The 27,034-nt window shown below is 44.2% G+C and overlaps 1 protein-coding gene across 2 annotated transcripts in view; it reads left to right on the top strand.

Annotated features, from left to right (window-relative positions):
* The window catches only part of LOC122395869 (mitogen-activated protein kinase-binding protein 1), a 63,935-nt gene that overhangs the window by 11,126 nt on the left and 25,775 nt on the right, over window positions 1-27,034 (top strand). For both annotated transcript variants that reach the window (XM_043393778.1, XM_043393777.1), the window contains exons 2-3: window positions 2,254-2,304; window positions 16,342-16,493. In XM_043393778.1, coding sequence (XP_043249713.1) covers window positions 16,413-16,493 — 81 coding nt within the window. In that variant the 5' untranslated portion in view covers window positions 2,254-2,304; window positions 16,342-16,412. The remainder of the gene's footprint in view (window positions 1-2,253; window positions 2,305-16,341; window positions 16,494-27,034) is intronic.

A 27,034-nucleotide genomic window follows, 5' to 3' on the forward strand; every position in this document is an offset into this window, starting at 1 on the left:
ATTATTTAATTTTGTCGAAAAATTTAGGCACCTACCCCCTGTCGATTTTTTTGAAAATTCGTTTTTGATTTTTAACAACTTTGTTTGACGCTGTACAGAAAAGTTGTTTAATACTTTATTGAAGGTATCCATGAGCTCTACTTCCAGATTAAATTTCAATGAGATCCATTCGCTATTATAGGAGTTATGGACGTGTGAAAATTGAACCATTTTTATGGCGTTTTTTTATCATTCACGGGTTGAAGAAGCAACTTTCCGAATATTTTTGGAATTTCTATATATTCTACACTAAAATACGCGTAGTTTGCATTTTTTAAAATGAAAATCGTCCAATCCGTTCAGAAGTTATGGCGTTTTGAAGATTCGCATGCCATTTCGGGGTGCCATTTTGGGCCAGAAATTATATTTTCGGTGAGGAATTTTTTTCTCGAAAGTGCGTAGGAATTCGGGGGTATGTCTAATGACCAAAAATGATTGTAATCGACCCCTGCAACAGAAAATAATTTTTCCAGAACGATTTGAAACTTTTTAATTTCATCGAAAAATTTCACACCTTCGTAGAATTTTTTTCTCGAAAATGCGTAGGATTTCGAGGGTATGTGTAATGACAAAAAATGATTGTAATTGGCCCCTGTAACTAAATATAATTTTTTTTAGTGTGATTTCAAATATTTTAATTTCATCTAAAAATTTCAGTATCTACGCAACGATATATCGTCGTTCGGCACTAAAAGGGTTAATCATAATGAAACGACAAACTCTAGATGACGTGGAAAATTGATTTCGAACAATTCCGTAGCTAGAAATGGGATAAAAAGTTTAATCCTCGATCGTTTCTCTGTTCGATGCGTGGTTAGGTGTGCACGTGGTGAGAGCAGACGCTGTTATTTAACGCCGCAGCTATTTCCAGGTGCGTGCATCGTCGGTGTCGAGTGCTACTCGCCGAGACTGCTACGCCACTCGCAGAGCCTTTGTATCGCTTAATCTCCTCTCGCTTAGTCCCTCGAAACGAGACATTTTTTACCGTTACGCCTTTTAATTACCATTTTCGATCCGCGTTTGGTATAGTCACCCCCATTTTCAGTTTTAAAATCATTCTTGCAAAGAGGAATAAGAGGAATAAGAATTTCATGGGACTTGGACAAATCTTTGGCTCGATGGTCGTCTTCTCACAAAGTCGCGAGAAAAATAAATTTCTATAATAGGTTTCATGATAGATTTAGTGCAAGTTTGTAGAAAATCGAAAGGCTCGAAAAGGACAAAAATGTTAAAGGTTATTAAGGAAATTAACACGATCACTGTCCGTGACCCGTATACGGGTCATAGCGCCACGCTTTTGGATACGCCGCTCAGAGACCGGACAGTGAACGTGTTGGCTGTTTTCGAATTCCATGGAATCGAACGCGATATGCAACGTGTTTCATGGATCTTCGTTTACGTAAGAAGATTCTCCGGAAGGTTATTGGAAATCGAACGGTGACGCGATCGAGACTTTGATCCAGACAGTTTCAGTCGTCGGTGCATAAACATGTCAGCGCGCGAACGCTTTCTAGGAACGAAGGTTGCAGCACGAGCGACGTAGTTCGAATAGAAACGCCAGGTGGATATTACGCGATAGTTCGTTTTCGTTACACAAAAGTCCGGGAGTACCTTGCGATTAGAGACGACCTCAAAGCGATATCCGCTCGTTATCTCGAGCAACGCGTTGCAAATGTTTACGTTGATAAGACAGCTGGGCTCGCACTTAGCCGGATACGCCTCCTTCGGGCGTTGTTCGTCCATATGGGTCATTCCGCGCGATAATCCGACATAACTATTCTCCCTCATTTGCAAGGATTAGCTATCGAAACTACGATGCAGTTAAATTAAAACGAATGCATGCTGTTATTTTTACGACGCACGACGCTCTCAGCTCGTCGCGGCGAGGAAGTGTATCGAGAACGACGCCGACGTGTGTGAAACCGTGTCGTGGACTCGGATTTCCTGTTCACCTTGCTAAATGTACCCAGCAGGTCGGCTGATTCTCGAAAATGGCAAGAAAAGCTCGCGAGAATGCTTCCTGAATAATCATGATCAGCTACGCGTCTACGTTCGTTCGAACACGCAACAACCGAGTTTTCTAAAACTGGCGATGTCTTCGTATCGGGAGACAGACAAGGAAAAAACCTGGTCGACGACGAGTCTTTTGTCTCTTTTCGCGTTTCCAGCGTGGCACGTTCGATATTTTGAAGAATATTATAATTTTTGTTGCAGGTTACGCGGGACGCGAAACGCGAGACGCGGTACTCAAACGGAAAATTTGTGGTGAGTGCACGAAGGTTATTTATTACGGTTTAGCTCCCTCTGACATTTCCATTTTGGCGTTTCTCGATCCATCGTCGTAAAAATGTCAAGTATCGATACCTCGTCGATATATTTCTCTTGCGTTTTCGCTGCGTCTTTCGAACGCGAGGAAAAAACAACGAAGAATAGTTTCAACGGTCGCGTCCTTGGAGGTTCGAAGATTCCCCGCGACGCGGCGCTGCGATAATGGCCGCGGCTTCGAGGCGTACTTTAATCGACGGAATTACCGATGCCGAAATAATTTCAGTTTCGAGTCCCTGGCAACGTATCCCGGTTGCGAGGAGGGCTGCAGGATGGAACGAAAAGGACGGGAGGAAGGGTCGGGAGGTAAAGCGGGTCGATAGTCCCGTAAGTTTATATTCCTGTGCGGTCCCTGGCCGCGTGTCCGCTCGTGAAAAATTTATTTGTCTAGGCCGGGCTCTCTCGTAACAGTTTTACAGTCTGACGGAATCCGCCAAATAATTCGTCCCGCGTTTTAATAATATATCCATGATTCCCGGGATCGTTTTTCTCCGTCTGCACTTCGAAACGGTAACTCGACGCTGGAACGTGACGCGCATACCATTTTTTACGGTTTTCCCTCGACGCCAACCACTCGCAATAATCATTCGTATGGAAAATATTTTTTGACGCGTTCGCTACCCTCGGGGAATCCCTTGGAAACTTGCTTCGTGACAAATTTTACTTTTCTTACGCATATCTAACCCCCCCGTAATTTTCTAATCTACTTGACGTTAAAGCACGAGAATTCACGAGTGCAACGCTAAGCATACGTAAGTTATGCCCGAACTAGTGTATTATTGAAATTGGTCGAATTAAATCTTTTCGATCACGCATGGGAAAAATTCTAATGGGGTATTCTAGAGGCCAAAATAAGACGAAAATCGAGAATACCAATTTGTTGATGGAGGCTTCGTTAAATAGTTATTAACAATTAAATTCGAAAATTTCAAATCGTTCTGGAAAAATTATTTTTAGTTGCACGGGTCAATTATAATCATTGTTGGTCAATAAGCATACCCTCGAAATTCTACCCACTTTCGAGAAAAAAATTCGAGTAGGTGTGAAATTTTAGGACAACATTAAAAAATTTCAAATCATTCTAAAAAAATTATTTTTAGCTTGGAAGACCAATTACAATCATTTTTGATGAATAGACATACCCTCGAAATCCTATCCACTTTCGAGAAAAAAATTCGAGAAGGTGTGAAATTTTTCGACCGGAAAAAAAATTTCAAATCGTTTTAGAAAAATTATTTTCGATTGCGGGGGTCAATTACAATCATTTTTGGTCATTACACGTACCCCCGAAATCTTGCGCATTTTGGAGAAAAAAATTCAGTACGGATGGAACTTTGAATATTAATAACTTTTTAACGAAGTCTCCATCAACAAATTGGTATTCTTGATTTTCGTCTTATTTTGGCCTCTAGAATCCCCGATAAAAATTTTTCCAGGGGTTATCGAACACCCTATATGCTCGCCTGACGATCACCTCGTTGTAAACAAAAGACGATCGGTTTTGTTGTGTCTGGAAGGGATCGATTGGCTACTGCACTCGTGCAGACACAAGCAAGAAAAGATTCGAATTACAATGGGGGAGGTAATTAAAGAAAGAGATTTTATTCCCCATATAGAGAGACTTAATTGTAGTTGGAAAATTTCGTTGCAACGACGCCTGGCCCTAATTTACTTATCATCGGGAAACGCTATCGCGTTTAGCTCGTTATCCGAGGACGGTAAACCCCGTCGGGTAGGTGGAACGAGGTAACGTAAACATTACCGGGTTTGCTTCGACTCTTTCCACTTGGTCGTAATCTTTGCTGGTCAAACACTCGGTCGGGGAGATACGAAGAGATCTCGTCTCCTTTGCCCGATGAAAAAGAGGAAAAGCAGGCTTTTTCCGCTTGGTTTTTCAAAGGTTCCCTTTAGAGACGCTCGGGCCTCCGACTTGGAACTCGCCTTCCTCTGTTTGGCCTTCCATCGTCGAACGGCTCGGCGTCGCGACTCGAGAAAATGAACCGCCTAGCGTGTTTGTTGGCATTTTCGATTAAACTGCGCGTAACGGTGGAAATTTTCGCTCTTTCTGGGACTGGGTATAAACGCGCGATGAAATCGGAGCTGACTGCCGGTAGTGGAACGATGAAAAATCGTGAAACGTTCGAATAATGTTTAAGAGACGTGGAAAAAGATGGCGGTCGAAAGAAAGCGTTTCTCGTTTAATGGAGTCTGCCTCGAGGGGATATATTCTAGTCCAAACAGCAAAACTATAACACTTTTGTGTTTGATATTTTCGTCTGAAAATATTTAAAATTGTTCAAGATACGGTATTCCAAACGAAAATGTTTCTATGACAAATTAAGGTGCACTTTGGAGCTCGAAAAAGCGTATACTTATTTTTCTACGGCGTCAATATGTTAATGGCGATGCTACTTTTACTATCTCATCGCGTTAATGTCTTTTTTAGTAATGGCCAGTATGGTAATATGTGTGTGCGCGTTACGTAAATGGCGGATGGGATGTTAAAGTCGCGGATAAGAACTGTTTACGTAAAGGATCGAATATCTCAGATTAAATGTTATATCTTTCGAATAAGATCGTGGATCGTACATGCACGATGTACGTGTTGGGTTCTACGAATGGCGATAGGATGGATAATCGGGTCTGGTTGCGCTTCTAATGAAATTCGCGTTGCAAAAATTACATTACACTGTACGGTCGTATGTTGATAAAAGTAACGATTAAACCAACAAGAGCATCCTGCGATAGGAATCGAAAGGAAGGAACACGTGGTCGTTTTGGAAACGAAGCAAAAGTCGTCCATCATTTTCCTATTAATCAGAGCGTTAACTGGCGGTACTCGCCGAGGAAAACGAAGCACGCCCGATGCTCGTAATATCGCCGAGGAGCGTATTTTCACTGAAAATTATGTTAAATTGTGGTAATGTACGTGGAATCGGAACAGATCGGTGAAATTAATTGTTTCATTCAAAGACACCAGCGAGTTGCGGGATAGCTGCTATTCACCGAACCAAAGCGTCTTCCGGTAGAAAAAGTTTGCAGCGAAGCGATTATGCGGTGTTATTTTCTTAAATGTTTTAGTCAAATACGTACCGTGACTCGTATGTGGGTCATTTATGACACACATATGGCACACGGGCAGTGAGCATGTTAAAGACAGAAATCCGTAGAGTATACGACATAACCGTATTTTAAATGAAACAATTAAAAAGACACGAAAAAAATGTTTGGCGGTAGCCAAGGGTGAAATAAATGAAAATTAAAGTCGTAGAAAGGCTTTGGAAACCGATCCGATGGACAATTAGCCCGAGACGAGGCTGCGGAATTCACCGTGGAATTGCTTCTAACGAAGGACGAGACACGAGTCGCGTTGCCAAGTTCAGAGGTCGAGGAACACGCGCCGGAGTGCGAGAAATTGTGATTCGAAAGTCGAGCTCTCGCGTCTAGTCGTTGGCGTGAGTCAATTGTTTCGCCCCCATCTCGGTCAATTTCTCGCAATTAGCGCGAGGGAAGTAAGATCGGTCCATTACAGGCAATTAATGCCACGCACTCCGTTGCACGATGCAATTTCTATAAACGGTGGCGCGTTTCTGTTCGCCGCGTTTTACGTAGTCGCGAGACAGAAGCAATAAAACGACGTCTGTTCCGTGGACGGTAATCCGATAATCGTTTAGATCCAACGCGATATCTTGGACGCGTGACGCAAGCCCGCGCCGTAATCTTAACGAGCCGCTCGCGGTCATCGATGATTTCACGCGCAATCAGCAAAGGGAGAATTCTTTTTCTGATTTTTAATTCAGCTGGATTGCTCGAGCCAATATAATACGTTACACGGAATTAGGAAAATTCCATAATTTACATCTATTCTAGCACTTGACAATCTTATTCTATTAGTTTAGTGAAACGAAACCTTTTAGACAGCTGGAAACTAGAATACTCATAATTTGTTATTGAACTTATATTTCTAGATTTATTAAAATTCAGTTCTATATAGATTTATTTTCTTTAACATCTAATATTGAGAATTAATTGTTTTAGCTTCTCAGTGAAGAACCATGTCACCTATATCTAGGTGACGGGGCAGTCAAAATGTTAAAGAAAGAATAATTCTAGAAATGATTCTAAGTTTGCAGCCATTAGCTCGGTGTTACATGCGACCAAGAATCCTTGGGGAGGATTTTTGGTCAAGAGTAACACCGATTACCAGGACTCACCACGTGGAGGTTGCTGCGAGTGGAGACCCGAAGGGAGATAGATGGAATCAAAGTTCCATCGATCTCCCTTTTACATTCTTACAAGCTAGGTTACTAAACTAGAGAGATAGAAGGAAGCAATGTTCCTTCGATCTTCTAGTTTAGTTCTGCCAAGTAATTATTTCGTTTAAAAAGGAGTGAAGCTATATTGTGGAATACGCGACGCGACGCGATACGACGCGACGTCGATCAGCAGTGATCGACGCAAGGAACGAGATACGCGACACGCGAACCGAGTAACTGGTCAAAAGACTCAGCTCCGTTGCCTCTTGGCAAGTCCAATCGAAGGGGAAGGGAATCGACGCACCTGACACAGAGGTTCCCCATTTCTCCCACGCATCCTGTTGGGAGCCAGATGGACCCAACGCGGGATGGCTAACTGAGAGAGGGAGCGTGTGTCAGGGCTACCGTAGACAGGAACAGTCCCTGATCCCCTCTACGGCCGAAATACTCTTTCCCTTGGATCGTCTCGCCAGAGGACGGCAACTGACCCTTCGGACCAGCTAAACGGCCGATCACTTGCTTTCTACATCAAAGCAGTGGTGACCGGAACGAGAAACGGAAGAACGGGTGAACGTGAGAAGCTAGTTGGGAAAGAATTACTTGGCATATACGCAGACGCATACATGGGTGTCGTCGATGCTTATGTCTAATTGTACCAAGTAATTATTTTGTTCAAAGAGGGTGAAACTAAATTATGGGATACGCGACGCGATGCTGAACCGTGCAGCAGATCACCGACGAAACAGCGGTGATCGAAGCGAGAATCGAATGACCGAGAGAACGAGAAGCTAAGTTAATAATTACTTGGTACCGCGGCCTTAAATATAAATTTACTCTAAGAACCTTAGAGATAGAGATTCCTCGATGTCCCACGTTGATAGAGGCCTGTAAGTAAACTGAAACAAACTAAAAAAGGTGGCATTAACAATTAGTAAAATAATTAAATATAATAAATTGGCAAACACGAAGCTGAGAAATAAAATAAATGGACCCAGAGAAACCAGTGACGTAAAATAGACATGGACAAGAGCACAACATATACAACAAGCAACGTTTAAGACAAGAATAAAACAGAGGAGCGAACACATTCGCAAACAAGAAGCCAGAAGTAAAATATGTAAGAAGAGCAGACAAATGAAAGCGAGGCGAAACGATAGATTGAAGCCCAGCAGACATTTGAATGTCGAAAAAGAAGTGAGAAATTGTGAGATTGAGATATCACTCACCGCTGAATCGATAGTGGTCAGTGAAAGATATTTGTATATGCAACATAGAATGTGCATCGGACAAACGAAACAAGGAACCAGCAGTAAAATATCGAAGGGAACCAGAGAAATAAAAGTAAGATGTAACCCCACGTTCAAGCCCAACAGATGCTTGAAGGTCGAAAAAAAAATTGGAAAGTGGAGAGGCGAAACTCCCTCACTACTGATGATCAGTAATGGTCAATATTGGTCAGTACTGGTCACCAAAGGTGACCAGTGCTCGACCAGTGGTCAGTAGGGGCGAGAAAAGGTGGAGCGCGGACCCACGGGGGTCCGACACGTCCGCCAGCGCAGAGAGAGAGTGAGAGAGTGATCGCCGCCGGCAGTTAGCGTCAGGCAGAAGGGTCAAAGGGGAGGGGATGACCGTCCTTGGCGAGTTCACCAATCAATTAACGGTTAACCGTGCCTTTGACCGAAAAATGAATATTCTACGCAAAATGGTATTAAAAACAATTATTTATACAACCCACGCTATCGAGCATTATTTTAACTATTGCCTGATGTTAATTAATAATTGTTGCAAACAGTAAGAATGAAAATATGTTGAAATTCGAGGAGACTGAAGGATTCTTTGAATGTCTAGCGATAACCAAGGTCAGACATGTAAGTCACGTATTTGTTTCTTCGACAAAGGAATGAATATTCCACGCGAAAGGGTATTAAAATCGATTATTTATACAACCCACGCTACGGAGCATTATTTTAACTATTCCCTGATGTTAATTAGTAACTGTCGCAAACAATAGGAATAAAAATATGGACAAATTCGTGGAGGCTGAAGGATTCTTTGAATGTCTAGCGATAATCAAGGTCAGACATGTAAATCACGTATGTATTTGTTTCTTCGAGCAAAGAATGAATATTTCACGCGAAAGGATATTAAAAACAATTATTTATACAACCCACGCTATAGAACATTATTTTAACTATTGCCTGATGTTAATTAATAATTGTCGCAAACAGTAGGAATGAAAATATGGACAAATTCGTGGAGGCTGAAGGTTGCATTGCCTGTAAAATCACGTAAACGATTTATACGATCGACGATGCTTGGCTCGGGGAAGCTTCGGTTCTTTTCACCTCTCGCGTTTATTTTAACCATGCGAGGAGCCGACGACGAAGAGGTGCAGCAGCTCGTTGGCTCGCGAGTCACGTTCCTCGTCTCGTCTCGTCTCGTCTTTGACAATGCGGCTGCTCGACAGAGACCGGTCATCGCGTCCAGCTAACGTAGATTCGCTGCCCGAGCGGAAAGTCCATTCGCCGTCTCGCCCCCTATGGGACCTTGGCAGTGACAAACTGTGCGACCACCGTATGCCTTTCGCGTGTCTCGTTTTTTCGACGTGTTTGGGTCAGACAGACTGCGAGAGAGAGTCTTCTGAAATTCTTTGTTCCGCGTTGAATCACCTCAGGTCAACGAACTTCACCTGCTGGACGTTTCTTCTATGACAATGCTATCGATCTTCTTACTGTTAACGGTAATAGAATTTTTGGTCGATCAACCCTTTACTCCACGGGTTACTTTAGCCAAGACGAGAAACTTGCTCGTATCTTTCGAGAATATCATTTATTTTTCCAAGTGCAAGTCGCGTGTATGGAAAGAGGGATAAAAGTTTTCACAAGCGAATAAATTGCGCGCGGTTGCGTTTTACAAACTAGAACAGACGAGCACAGATGAAAGGCGCTAAGCTAACCAAGTGTGTAGTTAGCCACTCGACTGGCAATCGTTCTCCCCTATCGGACCTTGGCAGTGACAATCAGCCATATGCTCGGATATCTCTCTATACCATGGTGGTTTCTCTGTCATATTACCGACGGGGGATGTACTTCCTCGTTACGCAACGAAACGGTTACGCCTTTCAACTTACAGTTTTAATATCAAAGTTTTGTTTTTAGAGACAAAGGTAAAGGAAAACCGTTCGATCGGAAACTTTTGCACGCCACTGTATATCCAGGCGCGTGACAAAGCGTGAGAGAAAGATACAACGACCTGCAGCGAGCAGCTGCCCGAGAAATTCCGCGTTTTATTCGCGCGACTTTTCCGCGAATTTTCTTCTCCTTTTCGCGTCGACTGGAAAAAACGGTTCGAACGTTGGTCGCGTGGCCGAAAATAAAGCGTCTCGAACGCTTTGTCGGAGAATTTTCATCGGGAACAGTTAGTTGCTTTTGTCTATCTCGAGGATAGAGGCTGGGAGGTGTATTCGATCATCGACGCGACCCATTATCTAATTAATTATACCAGAGATTAACGGGGAACAAATTAATTCAACGCGCGACGTAATTTATTTCGCATTGTCCCGTAATTGGTGGGCTGAATGAAAGAGAAAGCTTTCCGTGAATCGCGGCACACCGATTGAAGAGGGAATGCAAATTATTCTCGGGATCCTTCGCCTTATTTGTCACGTGGATGGATTTAACGAACCGGGATATAGGTAAAATGAATATCTAATCGTCGATCGTGAAATTAAACCGTCTGCTTCAAAATCGAAACGTTCTACGTCGCGTCAAAAAATATTTCAATCGGTAAAATACGGTTGAACAAAAGGCGCTCGTTTCTAAGAGAGAAGAGCTGGGAAGAGAGTCTCAACGAACGTGGGTGGATAATGATTGCAGTGCAATCTTAACCGCGACGGATTTGTGGTTCATAAAATGACGAGTTCAAGGTTAAACGAACGACTCTTGCAGCGAGATCGAGACACGATTAACTTACACGTTCCTCTTTTCTTCGACTGTATTTGTATTGTAAATCAACCTTCAGGCGTAATTCTTTATCTACGGTGCAACACACGGAAGGTAGGTGGCGCTTTTTATCGTTCGAACGGTAGCCATGATAAGGTGACACCGAAACGAACGATAAAAAAGAGACACTAAAAAAAATCGTTATGTAAAACGATAATACGTTCGATAACGGTGCACGATTGGGTCCAGATTCGAGGTCGATTTTTCAATTGGTCCGCCGACCGACAAACACGGCCTAAATTGCGTCCTTAAGTCCAATACGATACGCGATTGCGGCACGTGATCTAATCTCGTCGTCGGAAAAGTCGGCTGGTTCCGCTTCGTCCGGATTCGAGGCACCCAACGGTTAAATCGATTTCCGATCGAGTTCGTTCGTTTTTCGTCTTTTTCCCCGGTGCTTCGCGAAGCCTTTTTGGGACAACGGGAAAGATGCCGGGATTGAACGTCGCGACGCGCATACAGGCTGACCCGTTTTCCGTAAAAGCTCATTTCCTACGAACAAAGGCGACGTCGAGGCACAAGATCGATCGATCGATCCGAAGGAGTGGACGATGTAACTATTTTTTTTAACTTCAAATATTTCCTTGCAATTTGTTCGATGGTCAGTTGGCAATGTATTTATAGAAATTTCGAGTCGTTCGTCGAATTAGTCCCCCCTTTCGAAGGGGGCTCCCCTCGACGTCGAGCAGTATCGCGTAGCGATGTAACTTGAGACGTCTCGTGTCCTTTTCTACGTTCGGCTCGTGACTTTCCGAGAACTTAACCTTGCTTCTCTAACTGCCGGACGGACCATCGGTCGTATCGATTTTTTGTGTTCTGCGAAAGGGCAGAATCCAGCGTAACCGTCGTCGAGATTAAATTACAACGGTAATCGTAATTGACGGAGGCCTGCTCGTCGCGAAAGAAAGGATCGATTGTTCGAATCGCTGGAGGATCGCACGCATGTAGGTGAAACGATATATACCGGTGCAGGCAATTCGTTTGTTGCCTTCTACGACGACGGTAGGTCATTACGATTCTCACGCTCCCTTTACGACATTTAACTGTACGCGTTGTCGACGCCGGAACACTGCAAGTTCCCATTCTGTTTCTAGAAGCACGCGAAACCCAAGCGACGACGGGATAGTAAATCGCGCTCGTTCGGTGCTTTGTCAGTTCGCGATTAATGCGTCGATGATTTTGTTCGCCGACGGAGAAACATCGTTAATTGGCATCGAGAGTGCACGGTAATTGGGAATAGGACTATGGAGAACGTGGGACTGTTTCTACGATCGAGTGTGTCACGCCCGGAATCGCTCGATCGCAGTTCGGTTGCGTCATTTCGATTTTCTCGCTGATTCTCGACGCTGAGACTAAACGAGTACGGAAAAGTTGTAAAAAATCATTACGAAACGGTCGAAACAGTTGCATTGAATCGTATGGTAAACCGACGACGAGAAGCATTCACGTGCAAAAGCGAATTGGGTTAGTCGGTTCCGGTTCCGGTTCCGGAGAACGGTAAAAGGCTCATCCAGCGGTGATCTCCCTCGACGTGTTGTGTTGTTAGTGACTCCTTCGACGCGTCTCACCCTCTGGCGGTGCATGAAACATTTTTTCGATTTACCTTCCAACAGGTGCAGCTTAGTAGCCCGCCAAACTTGCCATCCGTTAACCTTTCGTTCATAGTAAACATTGCGATTGCACTGTTGTTGTTACGCTACGCCTTCATTCTCGTCTCTTGGCGTGTTACGTAAACAGGACTCGCGTACTCGCTACAATATTTCTATATTTAGCGGCGTTATGTCACGATGTACTATGCACGGTGCAACTACTTTTTTCGATCGTGTTCGTTCAAACTTTAACGGGGTCGTTGGTATTTTTAGATAACACGAGACAGTCTCTTTTTACGGAAGATTTCAACTATTTCTAACTTACAAGATTTATAAAATTTAATCGAGTTTTAAAGTACTCGTTTCGATCGAGTATTTGGAAAGAATAGAATGGCCGTGCGCGGAGGAGGCTTTCGAGCGACGCCATTAACGCGTTGAATGGGATTAGCAGCGCGGAAAACCATATTTCGTGTTTATGGCTGCGTTTCCTTTCCGTGCGTACACGTATACATCATTGTACGCAACGTTTAACGCGAAATTGATGTACACCGTTTAATTACCATTTTGGAAGCCTGCTCCTTCCGAACATAACCTCTACGCCCGAAAACAATGAAAGTACGCGGAGGTTCTGCGGTGCTAAGCGGTCCATTTTCTTTTCTTTCGATCGTCGTGGTGGTTTTAGTCTGTAACGTTTGTGGGACAGGGCGCATCTCATCGCCGTCGTCGGATTAGCTGTAACTCGAATGGAAATGTGCCAGAATTCGTGCTAATGCGGGACTGATTCACGAACTAGGCCGTCGGACATTATCTCGAGTAATTAAAGTCACACTCACTCTCTCTCTCTCTCTCTCTCTCTCTCTCTGTATTATACATACGATCGAAACGAAGATTCTATTAAAAAATTAATCGTTCGACGAATTTTATTCAGGAAATAACGGTTTTGGTCTCGATTTCTCGAAATCCATCGTCGACTCTACGTCGAAACCTAACCTCCCGACACATATTAGATTTCTCTGATCCTGTCTCGAGCATGCAAACGCGGTTCGATGAAAACTCAAACTCGCTGTCTGTATTATATACACGATGGAATCGAAACGAAGATTCTATTAAAAAATTAATCGTTCGACGAATTTTATTCAGGAAATAACGGTTTTGGTCTCGATTTCTCGAAATCCATCGTCGACTCTACGTCGAAACCTAACCTCCCGACACATATTAGATTTCTCTGATCCTGTCTCGAGCATGCAAACGCGGTTCGGTGAAAACGCAAACGAAACATAACCACTTTCTTAGGTCGATGAAGTAATCGTACCCGTTCTGGGTCTCCCACGCGATCTAAGCGTCGTCGTGGGACTTTTTTTTAAAACAGAAATCGGTACGCTTTGATTGCGAAACGAATTTCGCCAAGCTTTCATCGAACAGCGTTTCGCGCGCGTCCCGCCGCGTCGCTGGCTGCTTCTTGGAATGTATCGTTTCCGTTGGTAAAAAAATTAGGTCGATCAAACAGCGAGGGTCGCGCCTCGGGACCGGACCTCTCCCTCGTTAGTTACCATCGATCAACCCCTCGTATATATTCGAATTATCTCGTGCGCTAAATACCATGTTTGTGTTCGCATCGAAATTAATAGACCACTATTATTTGGCCTAGCGAATCGAATAAATGGTTGGCTGGTATCTGGTACGACGACCTGTCTCTTGAACGAAAAGAATAGACACTTCGGTGATGCACCATTTACCATGAGGGACGTGGTTTCGTTACGGGTATCGAGCGACGATAGCCATCGATGACATTCCGATCGAAGGACGTCGATAATCGTCCTCGACTCCACCCTGACTTTGTCATTGACAAGGGCAAACGTAAGACGAATCTCTATTTTTAGAGATTGCAGAAGTATTCGTGTATTTGTTATACGTGTGTTGATAACCTCTTAAGCGTAACAGAATCCCAAAACTCTTCGTAGCTTCTGGTTCGCGAAAAGGTAGTTTCTGATCGTGTGCCAAACGCGAGGATAAAGTACCGGTTTCGTACTCGTTATATCCAGGAGCCAAGTTTCACCCTTACGCGAGGAAACTATAATCATCGAACCGCCGGTAGAAAGGGCCAACGTCCCGCCATTTTATTCCCGCCATTTTCGATCGAATCGGCGATATTAAATCCGGTTGAAATGTCGCGAGCTCGTCCCTTAAATCTCGAAGCGTTTTGGTCGATGGCCAAGACCCCTTCGAGCAGTCGAAATTCGTCGACATCGGATATGTATTAATGGACGAACCTCATCAACAGTCTGTTAAAGATGCGTTTAACGACGCCGACGGCGGCTCTCGCGTTCCGACGTTCCCCGGCTTTGCAGCTCATAAATCCCGTCGACAACGAACCCAACATTCGCATCCACTAAAACGCGCCCGGTAATTGGCTCGGCAAGCGGTTGTTCTTGCTTTTACGATGCGCTCGTGTGCTCGTTTTGTCAACTCGATCTCGAATTTTCAACGAAAACTAAATTTCGATATTTTTGTACCTTCGAAATACTTCGAAACTTACACGGAATTCCTAACCTCTTCGTTGGGATGTTCGTTGGGTTTTAGATTTAAAATGTATTTCATGGGTCAAGTTTTTCGAGTCGTCGATCTCGAATTTTCATCGTTTCCCCAAAAAAAACTAAGTTTCGATATTTTTGAACCTTGAAAATAGTTCGAAGCTTACATGGAATTCCTAACCTCTTCATACAGATGTCTGTAACCCGTGTGCGCTTTAGATTGAAAATGTATTTCGCGGGACAAGTTTTTCGCGTCGTCGATCTCAGTCTGATTGAATCTCGAGAAATTTCTGTAAGGCAGTCTCGTCGGCCATTAGCTGCTGACAGGGCTGTAAGAAACGAGGGGGTTAATATCGTGCTTTATTGATTTCGCGTCATGCTAAACTGCTCCCCGGCACCGGCGGAAGCCATATCCGTGTCCCTTCTTTCATTTGCTGTAGCACGAAACTTTTCTTGTGGTTCACGGTCGATGTTTCTGCCCGTACAGCATGAAAAGTCGACTAAATTAATTAAAAACTTGAACGCCGCGGCCCGGATACAAATTTCTTATACACGTGTGCACAAAACGCTTTTCTACGCGAGTAAAAGCCAGTTTTTTCCGTTTTGTTTTTGCGTCGCGCGAAAGCGGCTCGAGCGATCGCGATAAAACTTGAATTTAACCGTCGGGATAGGCTCTTAAGATCGAAACTATACGACGTCGCTAAACTTTAAGCGACAATAATTTGTATATATAAATGATAAAATTATTGTTCTTATGGGAGGATGTGAAATGAACGAAAACAAAATCTTGTTATCCTTTATCTTTATTTATCTCTTTCCACAACTGTTACAAATATTTCCTACTCGCAATACACGTATAAATTTTTAAGAATGAACTCTTGAAGGGCGAGATGTGCCTTGTGGTGACGTAACCGAGGTTATACTGCGTCGTTGCGTTGCGTTGCGTGGCGTCACGTTTCGGGCCTTCTGCATTCGGTTTAGTTCCTCTTCCAGCCGCGGAACGCGCCAGCGCGCCCTTTGACCAAATCTTTCGTGCCCCTTGCATTACTAAACACACAATTGCTCTCTATAATCGTTATCTGACCGTATCGATATACTTTTACTATAAAGAGACACGAGTTCTCGACGCTGGACCGCTTCAACAGCAGCGATTCTTATCTACGCAATGTTCGGAGGCGTTAGGAAGGGAAATCGAGAGGCGAGGTCGACATTCGAAGAATCTTCACCGTCGAGCTAGCTCCCGGTACCTGTTCGTGCATTACCTTCCGTTAACTCCCGTACATACCGTTATCCATTCCTTGCGTTTGCAACCACCAGCTGTGCCGGTCGATCTGGAATTCGCGTAGGTCTCGATCTCCCACGATCGCTCGGAGCGACCGGTCGCGAGCGTGCACGCGCGCGCACACACCTTTACTCTTACTTTCGCCCAACGACCCGCTATTTATTGCCAATCGAGTCGCAGATATTGACCCGATTTTTTTCTCGCTCGGATTGCTTCACGATGATCGTGCCAGGATATACCGATAACCGGTGCATTCGTTCCCTTTAAAACAGTTAACCTATCTTTTACAAATCGTAACTCGATTCGTTTTGCTTTCAGAACATGAAGTGAGAGAATCGAATCTCCTTCAGGGATGAAATCCTGACGAGAGAACAAAGTTTACCATCACGATGGATCCACCAGTTACGAGCAAGGTTCTTCGGGCTCCCAGCCTGAAGAGGGGACAGGAGAACGTCAGGATACAGGACAGGGTGAGCATCGTGAAAAATTACAAGTAGCTTTTTTTGGGGGTGAAATGACTCCGTGATGTTGGTGTCCCTGTGGTTCGAGTTTATTTAAGGCGCCTGTTGCTCGTGTCATGGATCATTGGTTACCAATCATCGAGCTCGTCGTGGGTCGTTGGTCACCAATCAAAGCTGTTTTAAGCGTACAGATTCGATTGGCGATCAGTGACCCACGACGAGCTTGGTGGTTGGTAACCAATGATCCGTGACATGAGCACACGTGCCTTAAATAGACTCAAATTACGCAACGTACCATAATCGGTGCGTCGTTTGACCCCTGAAGAAGCCAACCACCATGTTGGCGAAACGACGAGACACTCCTCTCGAAATCTTCAACCGATATCGTATATACCAGCGTAAAAAATTGATAAATAATGGTTCTCCGACACTTATCGCGTACCTGAGTTTCCGACAGGGATACTTATTCCGTGCAATCGAACATTCGATTCGATATAGAAAGCAACGGAGAGCCGAATGCTCGACGAACGCAAGTTCCCCGTAGCGGATCGCAAAGGCAGCTGACGTCGCCGAAGACAATAGCCGCGGCTCAGCCGTGTCGACTTCTCGTCGCGCGCCGGATGCATATTATGCATCCCTGTCGATGCAGCAGCCAGCCCCGGATTGACGTCACGGCGATTCTCCTTTTTTCGAGGACCCGTTCTCCTCCGTCTGGATCGGTCTCTCGGTGGTTCCTCGCGGCGTGCGTACGCGCATGCGTGTCGGTTCGCTGGCAGCCCGCATTCCGCGTACGACCACTTCTCGACGAGCTCTTCCCGACGCTACAACGCGTTCGATTCGAAGAAAATTCACCGGTTCGCCTCTACACTACTTTCCCTCTCGACCACGTTCCTCGTCGCGGTTCGAATCAAGGCGCGTGTCCACCTACTCTGTAAAGTAAACTGTTCGTCCTTGAATTTTGAAATCTGTAGAATTTTAAGTTTTGTCCAACGAGACAAGGCAACGTCGAACAGCCCATTCGCGACTGATCGATCCGTTCGAACAAGTGGTCGTCGATAAACGTACGGTCTTCGTTACCAGCTGGTCCCGTGGTCTTAAAGGCTACGACGACAGGCGCTCCCTGTCAGTCTGCTCGAGCACTGTTTCTTACATTGCTAGGAAACATGAATCGAACAGTGCAACGATGCTCTGACAGTTTTAACTATTCACAGAATCCCGGAAAATTCTGGACAATATTCCTTTAGAATCAGGAGTAAAATTTAGAAATGGCTAGAGACTATCGTCCAAGAACCATTCTAATCTCGTTTCCAGGACAGTCAATCAGTTTCCAGACATCTTGGAAACAACTTTTACTTGGAAATCGTTCGTCCAGAATTCGGAACTTGTTTCGGTTTGACCGAGAACTCGGCGAAATTCATTTGCAATGCTGTCTCGGAACAGGTGAACTGCTCGCAGCTGGTGCAGGTCGTTGACCGAGTTCGACACACTTTATTCAGCGAACCCTCTGCTTTTACTTTTTCTCGAAAGGGCCATTGACGACGGTTCGACGACCTGGTCAATCGCGGCGCTTCGGAATCCCTTACCCTAACCTAACTTCAAAATCGATGATTAACCTTTTGTTGAAATATTGCACCATTGCATAGAATCCTCTCAAACCGAGTTTAGACCTTTGGACAATTTATACCAACGCTAATTTGCATTCGTTTTCTTCTCGAATTTTCTAACAATGTAAGCAGTCGTTAAATTTCTCATTCGACCAAGCCGCTAGACAAACTTGCAACAGACAGAAGAGAGAGTCGGATGCCCATCACTAGCTACGACTTCCTGTTTTGTCTAACGGTACGATAACACCGGCGATTCTTCCACGACGCTCCCAGCAGCTGATCTTTTGATCTCCCTGCGGATTAATTCGTTAATTTTACGGCCGTGGTATTCGCGAACATTTCTCTGATATTTATTTAGAACCAAAGCACAGATTTACAAAGTAAAACACGAATAGAAATTCTTCATATATTCAAGGGGCGCGGTGCTTTTGTAATTCGCGCCGGCGGTTCGATAAACCCTTTTAGACGTTATTACGGTGGAGATTAATGGCTAATAAGAGACACACCTTTGCTTGCCAACAGCCCTTTCGCGACCCTTGCTATACACGCCAAGCTTTTATCACTGGTCCGCACGTTTTAACAGAATTGCTTCTTCTTATCGCGCGACCCGGGCCTTCCGCTTTTTATTTTTCATTTTAAAAATACAGAAAATTCTTTATAATTGTACACGCTCGTATGCATTGAGTATCTGATCGGGAGACGATGAACTCGAGCAAACTGACGTTGGAACTCGTGTGACCAGAATGGAACGAGCGAATAATTAATTCAAGCACTGATCTGCGGCCATCCGTCGCGTGGAAGCAACGTCTCTTCCGCTTCCGCGATCGGAAATTAGTACCTGCGGGATTCATTATCGGTCGCAGACACGACCTTCTTAATTATGTATTCCGCTGGCCGCCAAATCCTTCGAACGAAATTTGAAATCGATTGTTGCGACTATTGTCCTGGGTGTTCGGTCACCCCTGGGAAAAATTTTAATGGGGAATTCTAGAAGCCAAAAGACGAAAATCGAGAATACCAATTTGTTGACAGTGGCTTCGTTAAAAAGTTATTAACGTTTGAAGTTCTGCCCGTACTGAATTTTTTTCTCGAAAATGCGCAAGATTTCGGGGGTACGTCTATTCACCAAAAATGAGTGCAATTGACCCCCGCAACCAAAAATAATTTTTCCAGAACAATTTGAAATTTTTTCTTTTCCGTCGAAAAATTTCACACATTCTCGAATTTTTTTCTCGAAAGCACGTAGGATTTCGGGGGTATGTCTGTTCACCAAAAATGATTGTAATTGAGTCCTGCAACCGAAAATAATTTTTCCGGAACGATTTGAAATTTTTTTTTTCGTCGAAAAATTTTCTAATTAGATCTTCGGTAAGGAATTTTTTTCTCGAAAGTGCGTAGGATTTCGGGGGTAATCGTAATGACCAAAATTGATCGTAATCGACCCTTGCAACCGAAAATAATTTTTTTGGAGCGATTTGAAAAATTTTTTTTTCGCCGAAAAATTTCAGCACCTTCTCAAATTTTTTTCTCGAAAGTGGATAGGATTTCGGTGGTGTGTGTATTCACCAAAAATGATTGTAATTGACTCCTGCAACCGAAAATAATTTTTCCAGAACGTTTTGAAATTGTTGAATTTAATTGTTAATAACTTTTTAACGAAGCCATAAACGAAAAATTGATATTCTTGATTTTCGTTTTATTTTGGCCTCTTGAGTCTTACATTAAAATTTTTCCCAGGGGTGGCCGAACACCCTGTATAGTAATAGCTGGTCAGTCGACTGCTAGCGAGAGAGGCAAGGGTCAAGAGCTCCCTCTGTCGGCGAGTGCAAGAGTCACCACACGATTTCGTTTCATTTTTCTTTACATTGTTTTATCGTACCTTTTCAAAGATATCATTTATCTCGAATGCGTAGGGTATTCTGTAAAGAAAATAAAATTCCCTAAATTACAGATTTGGTTAGGTACATATTTAGCTAATCCTCGGTTGCGTAGAGCGTTTCGATCTGCAAGCGGTCTCGCTTTCGGAGTTTTACTTTCTTGCGTGCGGATCGATGGCGTAGAATTCCGCGGGAACAAACCAGGCCGAATTCGAGTTACGCGCCTCGTTCTCGAATTTCACCGGCACCGCCGGCCATTTTCACGCTGCCCGGCGAGCAATACGTTTCAGCGTCTCGTCACGCTTCCGAAATCTTGACGGCTCGGGAAGAGGAGGATGCGTTCGACGATGACGGTTCCACGCCGGCCGTGAAGGTTCTCCGAGTCATTCGGAGAATGTGGGTGGGAAATTTCGTATTCGTCGGCCTTAACGATCGAGGACACACGGAGAAGTGCCCACGTACCGTTCCGGCATAAACAAACGTAACCAAGAACGTTTCACGACGAAATGATAATTTTATCGGCGATCGTTTCGAAATACCAGAGAAAAAAGAAATTATTTGTCCCTAAAACAACGTTGAAATCGAGACGAATACATAAACGTCGAGTTTCGATAAAAATGCGTGCGATCAGCGGCCGTGAACGTAGCGTTAAAATCGGTGACCCGCGGGTCTGGCATTTTGCTTGTTAGTCAGAAGTAATCGCGATGCTGTTACACTAAAAAGCAACCGTACGAGGAAATCGTTGGAAAAAGTGTCGAGCGAAAAGAGGGAGAAAAGACTAGACTCGAATGGCCATCGGTGGCAAAGGCCTGGCAAGTGGCAGGTAGGATATAGTCTCTCGAGCATTGGGAGTGGGGGGTGTATGAGATAGTTGGATGGAGGAGTAGAGCAAAGAACGGCTCAGTTGAGAGTCGGACGTTCTCCGTGGCTGTTGCTGTTGCGTTCCTGTCGGCCACGCGACGAGGACCGGTACGGGGAGCAATTACCGCGATTCGCTGATCAATCCGCTTCCGTTACGTAACCGTTGGTCGAGCCGATTTTTCCTTTCCGGTCGTGGAAATCAAATGACGCGGGTCGATGGAAGCTCACGGTCGATGGAACGGTGCAGTTGTGGTCGTCGGGGAAAACGGGACCCGCGAGAGCCCGAGTAGCTGTACACCGTCGCCTTGAACTTCGCCGGTATTTCGGACTCGTGCGATGAGAGGCGTTTGATTTACAGCGACGCGACGCCTCGGCTTATTTACGCGCGTATCAAAGTGTCCTATAAACACTCGAAAGCGACAGTCGACCGAGAGAAGTCGATACCCTCCGACGGCGGGAAGTTTTAGTCGGAGAAATCGCGAACGTTTTACGTGTTACGTGTTACGCGCGAGAGAGGATCCACGCGATCGATCTGTTCTCGTATCGTTTCGATGGAACTGAAGCTCGCGAGTGGTTCGAAGTACGAAGAAAGCGAACGATCGCCGGGCAGAGATGTTGGAAACGAGGGATATTTGCCCGGTGACCGAGAAACTCGACACGCAACGGATTGCACGATAGTTCTAGCGCGCGGAAAACCGCTGGAAAACTGCGGGCATTCGAGGCGAAAAATGGCACTGACCGCGTCGAGGAACAGCTCGTCCGTAGTACGGGACAAAGAGAGTATGCCGGCCTACGACGTACGTATACGCAATACGCGACATTATTATCTTCTCGCGCCTACTGGCGGACACCTTGCGCCGCAGGTGCAGCCGCCCGGCTATTCCACAACTTTTTATTTCTCGTACGCGTAGAAAATTTTACATTTACAAAGCGTGTATACATATACCAGTGTGTACACAAGGCCTAAACGTTTTTCGGTATCCCCTGTAGAGTCGCAGAGTCACGTCTTGTAACGCGATACCCAAAAGTAGGTCGCCGAGTGTTTATCAAGCGTCTCGTTTCGACCGTTTTTTTTGCGTCTCGTCGCTCGACCAGACGATTCCTCGCGCCGCGACTCGATGTCTTCGAAGAATTTAGCCCGAATTCGGAGAACTCGGCGAGGGGAACGTTCCCATCGCTTTTCAAGGCACAATAATAGCGAGACAACTGCATTTTAATCGAAGCATCGTTCGGTTACATAAACGCGTGCACTTCCCAGCGACGATTGGCCGTCGATTGTTCGGCCGAATTCGACCAACTCGATTCATTAAACACCTTTCGCCGCTATTGTCTCTGCCTCACAGTTCGTGTCCTGCGTATCGAGCATGCTTGTTCGTTCGGAGATGATCTTTTGGAAATAATCTCGATAGAAGCATCTGTCCTTTTCTATTCGCTCGGATGGATATTTCAGCGACGAGTTTGACGTAAAAAAATATCGAAACGAACGCTGAATCCGTTGAACGAGGTTTCGATTGATCACGGCCACGCGATAACCTGGGAAACAAGCGGTGCCACGGTTCCAATTATTCCTCGAAAGCGATAAAGAAATACCGGTTTCGAGGTATGCGCTTAACGAGTGCGCGTACGCCAAAACGCGTTTCCGTCTGACGTTAACAGGCGCATTGTTGCTACCTACGATCACGTTATTTGTATTCAGATGCGTCGCAATTATCGGTCACGGAATAAACAGTCCGACTTGGAAGTCGACTACGCTGCCATTCGAAGCGATTTATACTCGTTCATTTTGATCCCGGAATTGCCTAACAAAAGTAAATTAATAAATTCAGAAACACACAGAATTAAGTCTTCTCCATCGAAGGAACTATTTTTCACGCTTACGTAGCGTTCTTGTATACGTTCTCAGACGATTTTATGAATTTATCTCGCGCCGTGAAAAGCCGCATTATGGACGGTCTCTCGACGGCACGTTAATAGCAGCTCGGAGCAACTGTACCTCGAATCATTTGCATCCGTTTTACGTTTGCAGTTCCTCGTCTATTCATACGATGCGAAAAATCCTCACGGTGCGCCTCGCCAGCTAATAAACCAGCTTTAATAGTTATCTTCGTCTCGTGTTCCTCGAGGCGATTCCTCGGAAACGATATTCAAATCGCGGCATTATTATTATTATTATTAACGCTCGTCGATGCATTGTAGCGGACGTTTACCGTCGAAAACCTACTTTCACAATTTTTCTGTGTTTTCTTCGAAAGCTCTGCTCGATGGATCCGAGTGGAATTCGCTTTGGTAACGAATATATGACCCGTTTATTTATTATTAAGTGGCCTAAGTCCATTTATCTTCAAATCGAGATATTTAACACTCTGTCTGCCGCGTGACCCATATATGGGTGACAGAACTTTTAACAGTGGAACTAGAACAATTTATTCTCAAGTTGAAATGTTAAAGAAAATAAATTTTAATGAGGTTAGGAACGTAACTACTAGGACAACTTCAAATTGAAAAAGACAATACTGAATTTATTTTACATATCTTTAAAACACTTTGGAAACATTATTTATGCGATTCAAAACATTTTTTAACTATTTGCTCGAAATGTAAGCAACCTGAAACGCTTTACCGATAAATAACACGAAGCTGTACATGTAACCATAGTAACCGGGAAAAAATTGAAAAATGGAGTTTGGCCAGTTTCGAAATAAACGGCTCATGTATTCGTTCGACGAAACGAAAAATCCCGAGAATCGACGCGGCACAGTTTCCGCGACTTCTCTATTCCACCGTCAGCGTGGAAACGGCGGAATGACAAAAGTGTACCAGTCCCGATAACCACCTGCCTCGTTTCAGCTTGCAGTTTATCTCGGTTTCGTGCATCGGTACCGTTCGCCGAATGCACACTCGCGAAGACCCCGAGCATTCGAACGTGTCGCTATCTCGGCTAAACCGCCGGGTTTCCACAACGACATCGCGATTGCGAGACCTCGTACGAGCGATACATACACCGACCAGCTGAATTAAACACACGGATAACATTTTATTCAATATTTCACGCGGACGTTTGTTCGTCGGGTTTACCGGTGCGAGAGCATTAATCATCGAGCAACTTATTAAAGTTAACCTTCTAACCCGGCATACAGACACACATTCACGGCAAAATGATTAACCCGACCTCGTTGAAAACAATGGACAATTAAATAGCGTAATGTAGAAATTCCATCGAAGGAAGATCAACGAACGTATTATGTAGATAAATAGCGCGTAAATGGCTCTCGTGTAAATAGACGAATCGGCGAAGTGCTCGGATCGGGAATGCGGGTTACGAACCGTTTGGTTACGGTCGGGTTACGCAGTTTTCTCGCGGTCAACGAGATTACCGTTCCATACAAGGCTCTTTAGCATAAATTAAACCCATTACACCCAGCATCTCGCAACGCGGGCATTATTATCACCCGTGGCGAGCGCTCCGGGGACCCGAACCTGTTTTCCTTTTTCTATTATCGTCGCGAAAGCCACCGGGAACGATAGTTCGATTCGCTGGAAAAATGTCCCCTCGAGGACACTTTTCATGCTTCGAAAATGCAGAGGAAATGTTCCAAGTTCGACTGAAAAGGTTTAAGATTAATAAAATTGTACAGGAAATAATATTCGTTAGTTTTATGTAAAACGATGCCTTGGAAATTGACCGGTTGCGCCACCCTCGCCAGTTCTTGGAACTAACTGCCCGCTCGTCGCGTCTGTTTATGTTTCGAGTCACCCTTCGACCTTGGCCAGTTTCGTTTCCGAGCGTCGACCACGTCTGTAACGAATAAAATGCTTTTAAAACGTTGGTCTTGAATAGTTTCGCGGAGACACGATGAATATTATGTAAAAATTGGATTAATCCCACGCGTATTGCAGAACTAGTTCATGAAAGGATACTTTGCACGTGATCGTGTCTATTATCTTATTACTGCAGTTCCGTTCTCGATCCCCAGTTATTAACAGTCGAATAAAGTTATCGATATGGCGAGATAAATCGTTGAACCGGTACTTATCGTCCGGACACGCGTTAATTTACGCGGCTGTCGGTTTAACCGGTGCACCTTTGCAGAGACCGGCTTCTTCACGTCCCTCCGAGACACGATGCCGTTCGGTTCGCTCGCTTATTCTTATTCTTCGACGACGCGGTATAACTGTACCAGGGTGTGGCTTACACGCCGTCACGGGGAAACAGTCTTGCACGAAATTCATATTAGCCCGTTAGATCGATCTGCTATAGTAACGCTGGTAACGCATGCGACCGCGAATCCATGCGAATCTCGACCTCTGCTACTGCTTCAAACCAAAGCTTTAAGAAAAATCGACAGGATGGGTGCCCAAATTTTTCGACGAAAAAAAAAATTTCGAATCGTTCTGGAAAAATTATTTTCTATTGTAAGGGTCGATTACAATCATTTTTGGTCATTAGACATACCCCCGAATTCCTACGCACTTTCGAGAAAAAAATTCCTCACCGAAAATATAATTTCTGGCCAAAAATGGCACCCCGAAATGGCATGCGAATCTTCAAAACGCCATAACTTCTGAACGGATTGAACGATTTTCATTTTTAAAAATGCAAACTACGCGTATTTTAGTGTAGATTATATAGAAATTCCAAAAATATTCGGAAAGTTGCTTCTTCAACCCGTGAATGATAAAAAACCCCATAAAAATGGTTCAATTTTCACACGTCCATAACTCCTACAATAGCGAATGGATCTCATTGAAATTTAATCTGGAAGTAGAGCTCATGGATACCTTCAAAAAAGTATTAAACAACTTTTCTGTACAGCGTCAAACAAAGTTGTTAAAAATCGAAAACGAATTTTCCGAAAAATCGACAGGGGGTAGGTGCCTAAATTTTTCGACAAAATTAAATAATTTCAAATCGTTTTAAAAAAATTATTTTCGTTTGCGGGGGTCAATTACAATCATTTTTGGTCATTAGACATACCCCCGAATTCCTACGCACTTTCGAGAAAAAAATTCGAGAAGGTTTGAAATTTTTCGACAAAATTAAAAAATTCCAAATCGTTTAAAAAAAATTATTATCGTTTGCAGGGGTCCATTACAATAATTTTTGGTGAATAGACATACCCCCGAAATTTTACCCACTTACGAGAAAAAAATTCGATAAGGTCGACCAAGAATCCTGTTGCATCCATTCTTTCCACTTTTTGGGTAGATAGAAAAACGTTAACATAAATATAATACGAAATTTGGTTCTTCAAATGAAATTGAAGATAAGAGTTTTGTAGGTTTAAACGTAGAAATCTGAAGCCCGTCAACTTAACGACTAATGTAAATTTAATGATAAATCTCGTTAAGCTCGTCTTCTAGTTTCCGAGATGACTCGACAGATGAATTATTTGAATGACAATCTGGCGGCATTCGTCGTGCACGTACAAGATTAATTAGCCTTCCTTCTTGGAAACGAGTGTGGCGATCAATATTTATCGCGAGCGACTCCACGTTCTTGAACGCGTCCTTCGTCAGATATTTTTTCTCAAAGGTGCGTTAGATTGATATTTAGACACAGTCCAGCTCGACGTAAAGGGTTAAGAAATATAAAATGTTTCCTTTGGCATCCGTACCTTAGGGTACGTACAAAGTTTATTGCCGCCAAGGATCGATCTTATTCCCGAAGCGTAACATTCGCTCCGAAGATCGTAAGTTCCGCGACTCTCCTCTTCATTCAGACGCGACGAACGAATCCTATCTCGGTGTTATGTAAGCTTTCGTATTATGCGAAGGAGACCTTGTCTTCCATCGGCCGTGTATTACGTCATCCCAGGTTCTATCACGATGCACCAACTACCGCTGCCGCTTCTACCGTGACGCCTGCGTTAGTCCCGCAAATTACACCTCGTATGCGCAGTTGCTATTTTTTTTTTTTCTTCTTACCACCAAGTCCGTTCCTTCTCTCTTTTCAGTCTTTCGCTCCTCGAGCTGAAATTCCTCGCAGGAAACGTTGAACGAAGCGAGGAACGATCTCCATCGCGGGGAAATCCATTCCGATAGAGCATAGTCACCGTTACGAAGTTTCTTTAATCCTTATTCGAGTTACTCGACCGTTGTTCGAAGCATTGAAAATCCTGCTTCGATGCAAAAATCGTTTCCTGGTGTCCAATATTTTCGATTTGTTCAAAAATATCTGTCAAATTTCCCGCGAAGCTTCCCTCTCTGT

This window comes from Colletes gigas, unplaced genomic scaffold (assembly GCF_013123115.1).
Source record: "Colletes gigas isolate AHSC1104 unplaced genomic scaffold, ASM1312311v1 Colletes_gigas_Sc00006, whole genome shotgun sequence".
NCBI classification, from domain to species: Eukaryota; Metazoa; Arthropoda; class Insecta; order Hymenoptera; family Colletidae; genus Colletes; species Colletes gigas.